Source organism: Poromitra crassiceps (assembly GCF_964638095.1).
Source record: "Poromitra crassiceps genome assembly, chromosome: 17".
In the NCBI taxonomy this organism is placed as follows: domain Eukaryota; kingdom Metazoa; phylum Chordata; class Actinopteri; order Beryciformes; family Melamphaidae; genus Poromitra; species Poromitra crassiceps.
The window spans coordinates 34608025-34616601 of record NC_139635.1 but is presented as its reverse complement, the minus strand read 5'-3'; the positions used below and the strand labels follow the sequence as shown (position 1 = coordinate 34616601).

The 8577-nt window shown below is 43.9% G+C and overlaps 1 protein-coding gene across 1 annotated transcript; it reads right to left on the bottom strand.

Annotated features, from left to right (window-relative positions):
* Window positions 1–19: 19 nt before the first annotated feature.
* Window positions 20–862, bottom strand: LOC310792368 (leukotriene B4 receptor 1-like; the record flags this gene model as incomplete). Its single annotated transcript, XM_083654087.1, has 1 exon — window positions 20–862. The coding sequence occupies one exon, from the start codon at window positions 860–862 to the stop codon at window positions 20–22; it is 843 nt and encodes a 280-aa protein (XP_083510213.1).
* Between the last annotated feature and the right edge of the window lie 7715 nt (window positions 863–8577).

Genomic DNA, 8577 nt, shown 5'->3' with positions numbered 1-8577 from the left:
TTTGCCTCTCTATACACATTTAAACATGTCTGCAGATAGCGCACGCCTGTCGAGAGGCAAAGGCGTAAAGCAGTGGATCCAGGCAGCTGTTTGCAAACGTTAGCGCTCCCACAGTGTTCCGGTGCTCCAGACAGAACTTCAACAGGACCTTGTTCCTGTGCAAAGTAGCCACCACTTCCAGGACGTTGACGGCGTGATACGGCATCCAGACGAGTAAGAAGGTGGCGATGATGCCGGTCAGCAGTCTGGTCATCCGCGGGTCATTCGAGAACGCGGCTCTCCTCACTCTCTTGTGAAGCCGGATGTACGTAAATAACACGGTAGAGAATGGAACAACAAATGCCAGCAGGAATACCATCAGCAACCAGCCGACGTGTTGGCCACGGGAAGAGTACTGTGCCTGGCAGGAGATCCAGTTCTCGTCCTTGACCAACTGTCGAGTCACCAAAGTAGGGGTGCACAGGATCATTACGAGGACCCAGAGCCCAACCAGAACCCCCCTCTGCCCTGCCTGGCCCAGTATGCGCAGGTAAACCACCTGGAGGTAGCGCTGGATGCTCAGCGCAGTCACAGTAAACAGGCTAGCAGAGACACTGCAGCACACAAGATATGTCAGGACCTTACATGCCGCCAGGCCCAAGGTCCAGTTGTAGAGCAGATTGTAGATCCATAGGGGCAGGGTGATCAGGCAGAAGAGGTCGGACACAGCCAAGTTCAGCATCAAACAGCGGCTCAGACCGGTCAGTTGCTGGCGATTTCGTCTGAGGAAGACGATCACCGCTATGTTACCAGGAACCCCCAGCAGGAAGCAGAGGGACAGGAGCACCCCGGGGACCAGACCACTAGAGTTGCAGGAGAACATGTTGGAAACATTGGTCGTGAAGTTCAATTGTTCCATTGCTTGCTTGCTGACAAATGTGAAGCTCTTCCGCTGAGTGGATCTTGCACTGCAGAGTACAGGATGATGGTTCATGTACCTTAAAACTTCAGTTAAAGAGGAAGAATTATGACAGAGACACTGAAACTGAAAACCTAGAATGATAACAATATTTGCATGGATACAGTATCAGCTGCATTTCCCCTTATGTACTGTTCTAAGTGACTTAATTTCACTATGTCATCTGTATAATAAACATTTGCCTTTACTTGATTAACTTGTCTCTCCTGATTGAAGCCATTTTGGAATTGAATCGAATCACATCACATCTGTCCATCTCCAGAGTGTCACTACATTATCAGAGCATGACTCATGTGCAGGGAATACACATGCCGATATATATCCAGAAGACAGCAGTACAGCAAAAATCAGCCCAGTCTCACAAGAAATTGTGAAATAGTAACATTTGTCCACAGCGAAAAAACATTACAGTTTAACAATAACGGCTCTAAAATTGTTGGATGGTAATTATACATTTTTTGGTGGGTTTTTGGTTAGCGTTAGGGTCTGGGTTAGGGTTAGGGGGTCTGAGGGGTTCGGGTCGGGGTCCCTACCGGTCGGGGGGCCCCTCTCCCACGCCCCACGCCTAACCCCTTACCCTAATCCTAAAGCTAACCTCTCCCACCCGCCACCCCCCACGCCTAACCCTAACCTCTCCCACCCCCCACACCTAACCCTAACCTCTCCCACCCCCCACACCTAACCCTAACCTCTCCCACCCCCCACGCCTAACCCTAACCTGTCCCACCCCCCACGCCTAACCCTAACCTCTCCCACCCTGCACGCCTAACCCTAACCTCTCCCACCCCCCACACCTAACCCTAACCTCTCCCACCCCCCACGCCTAACCCTAACCTCTCCCACCCCTCACACCTAACCTCTCCCATCCCCCACACTTAACCCTAACCTCTCCCACCCCCCACGCCTAACCCTAACCTCTCCCACCCCTCACACCTAACCTCTCCCACCCCGCACGCCTAACCCTAACCTCTCCCACCCCCCACACCTAACCCTAACCTCTCCCACCCCCCACGCCTAACCCTAACCTCTCCCACCCCTCACACCTAACCTCTCCCACCCCCCACACCTAACCCTAACCTCTCCCACCCCCCACGCCTAACCCTAACCTCTCCCACCCCTCACACCTAACCTCTCCCACCCCCCACACCTAACCCTAACCTCTCCCACCCCCCACGCCTAACCCTAACCTCTCCCACCCCTCACACCTAACCTCTCCCATCCCCCACACTTAACCCTAACCTCTCCCACCCCGCATGCCTAACCCTAACCTCTCCCACCCCCCACACCTAACCCTAACCTCTTCCACCCCCCACGCCTAACCCTAACCTCTCCCACCCCTCACACCTAACCCTAACCTCTCCCACCCCCCATGCCTAAACCTAACCTCTCCCACGCCCCACACCTAACCCTAACCTCTCCCACCCCCCATGCCTAACCCTAACCTCTCCCACCCCCCATGCCTAACCCTAACCCTTTACCCTAACCCTAACCTCTCCCACCCCCTACGTCTAAACCTAACCTCTCTCACCCCTCTCAAAATCCCACCCCTCTAAAAACTACCATTCAAAAACACATTACCATCTAACAATTTTAGAGTCGTTATTGTTAAACTGTAACATTTCTCGCTGTGGAACAATGCTACTATTTCACCATTTTCTGTGAGACTGTGATGGCAAAAATACTATGTACAGTATGTACTATAGTCAAATGATGGCAGTCGACACAAAAGGGCATCTAACTTGCAACTGGGGAGGATGAGGATGAAGATGCTCCATAGCTGCATCAGGTCACTCACATGGGTGGTGGTGTTATGTAAGGTGGAGCTCAGTTTAGTTCTCATCACTGTCCATGTGCCTGTTTTCATTCCAGACAGACGCAGGGCTAAATAACAAATCCAAGAATGCCAACTTGATGCTTGTGACCGTGCTGTGGAGAAGGTTCCTCCCAAGCTGTGGGAGATAAAGACTTTCTCAGGAAGGAGAGCAGAGAGAAGCTTCCTTACAGTGTGAGGTGGACTGTGTGCTTGACAGTGTGCAAGTAATGAAAGACACAGCTGTTCATGTTCCCAGCTGTTTCATCCATCTGTGTACTGTACACTCTAGACTACAGTACTGCAGACATGATGTGCGCTTCTTGCAATGAATCTCGGGGCTTTCCATTCGTTCTCATGCAGCTATAATGGAGTTTGAGAGCAGAAAATAATTCAACTTTGCAATCCTAAAATACATTTGGATACATACCCGTTTTATGATCATCATCACTATTATTATTATTATTATTATTACTATTATTATTATTATTATTATTATTGTTGTTGTTGTTATTATAATAGTAGAAGTAGTACTGTAATAGTAATATATTTTTCAGAAATAGATTTCATGTTTGATATTTTTGTTAATTACTTTCTTTCTTTCTTTCTTTCTTTCTTTCTTTCTTTCTTTCTTTCTTTCTTTCTTTCTTTCTTTCTTTCTTTCAGTCAATTCCCTGTGGATAAATATGTCTCCATCCAGGTATGCAGACTGAAGCTCTTTTCCTATGTGAGAGATGAACAACCGGCCTGGAATAACACACACACACACACACACACACACACACACACACACACACACACACACACACACACACACACACACACACACACACACACACACACACACACACACACACACACACACACACACACACACACACACACACACACACACACACACATTTAAATGATTTATTTATGTCCACACACGGGCGCCGGAAGCAGGGGGACATGGGGACATTTTGTCCCCCTAAAAATTTGGTCCCCCCCTTTTTTTTTCTTCAAAATCTGTTACAATGTCTCTCTTACACCTGAGAGACAGACAGACCCGGGGATCAAGTTACAGAGAGCCCACTTTACACTGTTTACACAGCCTGTGACGCTTGTTAAAGCCGTGATCGTCGTGGGATTATTACACCTGAGAGACAGACAGACCCGGACTCTGTACTGCACTCACTAATGCACTTTAGGATGGCTTGAATGTGTTGTCATTGGCTGCTGCTATAATGGTATAGAGTATATGGTTAGTTTTATTTTATTTTTGTGTTGAGATGACAAGTTTTGCACTGTTTCAAAGTGATAATAATAATAATAATAATAATAATAATAATAATAATAAAGGTAATAATAATAATAATAATAATAATAATAATAATAATAATAATAATAATAAATTCAGTGTTTCTGCCTGTGTTGCTGTCTGTTGTAGTGTAATTGTAAAACGACCTAAAGGGAGAGCAGGTCACCAAGTGAGTGAGAAAAGGAGAAAATACTGAATAATGACATGACTACAGTATAATCCTAATGTTAATTTAAAATGAGATATTCCTCTAAATATGGCTAAAAATCATCCAAACGTCCAAAAAAACATCAGTTTATTTTGCCGGCGCCCGTCCCTTCCTAAGTACAAGTACATAAACACTAATAATGCAGTCAGATGCTGGGAGACAGTTAGTTACAAAAGTGCCTAGTTGGCAACCACAATAATGCGTACAAAAAAGAAAGAAAAAAGGAACACCACACAGGGTGATTGCAGTGGCAAGTTGACAAATACAGTTACACTGTAATACAAGATATTGGTTAGTATCCACTTCAAGGATACAAAAAGCAGCCCTTCTCCATATTGAGCGGCTACCAATAATAGCAGAGACTGAGCAATACCTTGCTAGCTGTTTGGCCCTTCTCTTAGGTAGTCCACCCATCTGGAGGCCTCTCACAACCAGTTTGTGAACATGACCCAGGCTACCGAATATGAAAACTAAAAGGTTACAAATGTAGCCCAGCTGTGAAATGGTCTGCTTCAGCTGTTGATACTTTAACATCTTGGTCAGAAAGGCCTCCTCTAGGCTGTGGTCAAAGGTACAGCCAACCTCTAGGATGAACACCTCTCTGTGATTTTCATTGACAACAACAACATCAGGAGTGTTAGCTGGAATATTAGAGAACACATCACACACACACACACACACACACGCACGCACGCACGCACGCACACACACACACACACACACACACACACACACACACACACACACACACACACACACTTCACTTGTATGCTACTCGTGACAAAACCAGACATCGAATTTTCAACAGTCAACTAATCCTATATCCCCGGCGCACTGAATAAGGCCTGGTTTTGAAAAGCGCTAAGCACTAAATTAAGAAGATAGCATTAGGCCGGTATTTAAGGCCGAAACACAGATTCTGGCCTATTCTGGCACTGCGCCACGCCTCTTCAGCGTAAAGAGCATTTCGGGGCCTAAAAACATGATGCTATCTTCCCGAGTCAGGCGCAAAGCATGTTTTTTTGCGTTTAACGCCAGTTTAGCACCTAAGGCCAGGGGGAAGATACAGTAGGGCCCAACATATCTTACAAGCACATAAGCACCTTATGCGGCAAGTATAGGAATGTCGATAATATATGCATGCTTTTTCTTTCTTCTTTTTTTTCCTGTTGGAGTTTTTTTGTTCGAAATGAAAAATAAAATATTGGAAAAATATTATTATTATTATTATCATCATCATCATTGTTATTATTAAATAAATCTAGCACTATACAGTATTTAGGCTTGAGCATCACTGACCAACATGCAAATATTACCATACCTCAGCAATTCTGTGAAAGACTAGGGGGGGGGGGTTCTGTAAATGACACTCACCTGACATGGTGATATTTGCCCTTTTCCCTGTCCAGTTGTCAGTGCCTGCAGTCTGGCCTGTTCTCCTCTCTTTCCTTAGGTACCTACGTGAGAGATGTCAGCTGTGCAGTGATGAAATTTCTTCAAACTTGAGCTGCAAATGCTCATGGTGTTTCCTGTTAGATAATATTTTGAGAGACCACAGTTTTCACACCTATACCGTAGAAACTCACATTATGCTCACATAATGGCTTGACATGACTGCTGATTTAGGCCATGCATATACACAAATTTCAAACCAACTCACTAAGTTAATTTGAACCCATGCTGCCAAAATAATGAAACGCATTCAAGTAACTGAGGGATGTATTATTATAGAAAGCAGGCTAAATAGCCCCCCCCCCCCCCCCCCACGTGTGACTGTTTCTCTCTTGACATACAGTAACAGGTTTTATTTTGAAAATCGACAGGATGTTTTATTTTATTATTCTCGTGAATTCCTGCCGAGCTCGATCTGCTCTGTTCTGCTTGACGCAACTTTGATATTTTTATATCGTAAAACATAGGTTATATACCCGCTATGCCTATTTCTGGACTTTTTAACCATAATAACCTCTGAAAAGCGCAATAACAGCACAAGAAAGATTACTATTCAAAATCAAATAAAACATTTATTTCACAGCAGCAGATTAATAGTAGAGCAGATAATTGCAAATATAGCAAGAATCGTTCAATATAGTGATACAAGCATGACATTTGGTACATATACTCTTCAAATCCCACTCTTTTCATAAATACCACTGGCCACGCAAAATTCCAAGATGGCGGCCCCAAAATCCAAGATGTCCGCCCAAAAATGTGGTTTTTCCTTTATAACTCCAAATGCATTGATTTTAAACCCCATAAATGTACTAAAGTTGAATATAAAGTTGGGTATTGCGGATCTTTTGGTACCAGGTGCATGTCTGTATCACGGTTCTTGAGATACAGCATAGGTACTTTTACAGACTCAGGAGAGCAAAAAATGTGTACCATTGATTGTTGTTAAGTTAATTTGGTAATATGAAAATGTTATTCATATGCAATAGAGTGAATGTCAGCACACAACCAGGGCACACTGGTGACATCACTGCTGTGTAACTCAGCATGGGGTTCAGTGTCAGCTGATCTAGATATACTACTGCTTTATTAGACTTGTAGTTGTAGTAGTTTAGTTTAGTGTCCCAAATGCTGTCTGACAGCCCCATATCCATTAGCTAGTAAACCGTAGTTGGTAGTTAGTAGATATAGTTAGATAGCCGCACCTGAACAGGGTGTGCCAGCGCAGGAGAGCCGAGCCAAGGGTAACAGGGCTTCAGTTACCCGGAAGGTGTACAGATCACACGGGACTTAAATGGCATTGGATGAATGATCGGGCTAGGTGTAGGTTAACCAATATTATACCATGGTCTGGGTGAATACTCGATTCTGATTGGCTGCAAGGTGTCCATTAAAAAGTGATATTGTACAGTGATAATGGACACCTAGCTAAATGGTCTGTTCACCGTTCATATCAATGCGCCATAGTTTCATCAGTGTTATCAGGAGAGCAGTTTGAGCTCTATACCCCCGTTAAGGGTTAATATGACAATTTTGGAACTTGAGAAAAAAATTGAGTCGGTCAAAGTAAGTATTTAAATCACCCCTGTGTGCTCAGTTTATCAAAAATAACTCTTATTTACAATTTTGATTTTCGTTTCGGAGATTTTTTAACCTCGCGTCACCAGGCTCTTCTCGACGAGAAAGAGAAGATTTCCCTCGGCTCGTGCACGAGAGAGAGAGAGAGAGAGAGAGAGAGAGAGAGAGAGAGAGAGAGAGAGAGAGAGAGAGAGAGAGAGAGAACTCTCTCTGCATTTCACCACATCAGCAGCACACGCAGGGCGCTGCTCTCTCACTCTCACTTCCTGAAACTCTTCGCTCTTAAATGTTAATATACTTGGCCAATACGTATCTATCATACAAAATAAAGCAAGCTGCCAAACGGTAATGTCTTCATTTAATGTAGAACGCAAAACATCGTTAAACCTGCATTCCTGTAATAAAGTTAACGTTTGAGTCGGCTTTAAAACGGAGCGGGTGGTGGAGGTGGGAGGGACTATTTTATTTCGTGGAAGACTTAACAGTATGAATAACAGACATTTAGCCATTTAGATTGCTTTATTTATTACACATGGAAATATAAATGACTGGTCTTATTGTTTTGTTGGCAAGTGACCATGGTATAAGCGGGTTAATGCACTTCGCGGAGGCAACCATCCTCGGCTTCGCCTTGGACGGTTCACGCCTCCACGTCGTCCCTTAAAAAGTGATAATGGACACCTCGTCGTACATTAACCCTTACATAACTGAACCTAGTATCCCATCCAAAATGTGTGTTATTTGGTCAATGTGGTAAAAGGATAGCCCCTCGGCCTTAATCAAAACCCAAAATGGCAGATTCAAACTCCATGTTTGCGAAAAGACAAACTGACTGGTCTAAATGTTGTCTTTGTCAAAAAGACAGAACAGACAGAGACCTAACATCACCTCAATCTCATTACACCCTAGAACATGATGGCTATGCCCAGGGCCGATTTTACACTTCATGGGCCCCTGGGCTATTCATCTCTGCAGGGCCCAAAAATTTGAGTGTTTTTTTTAACCTTTTTTAGCCGTATTTAAAGGAATATCTCATTTTAAATCAACATTAGGATTATACTGTTGTGATGTCATTATTCAGTATCTTCTCCTTTTCCCACTAACTTTCATTTCAAACACAAACTGTAGGTTTAGCCATCATGTTCTTTCATAAACAGCCTGATTGGAAAGAAAACATTGCCACTGAGATGTCACAACAAGCACTTTTATTATTATTATTTAGTATTTATTATTGCTGTTATTATTACAGTGCACACACACATTCTCACAAT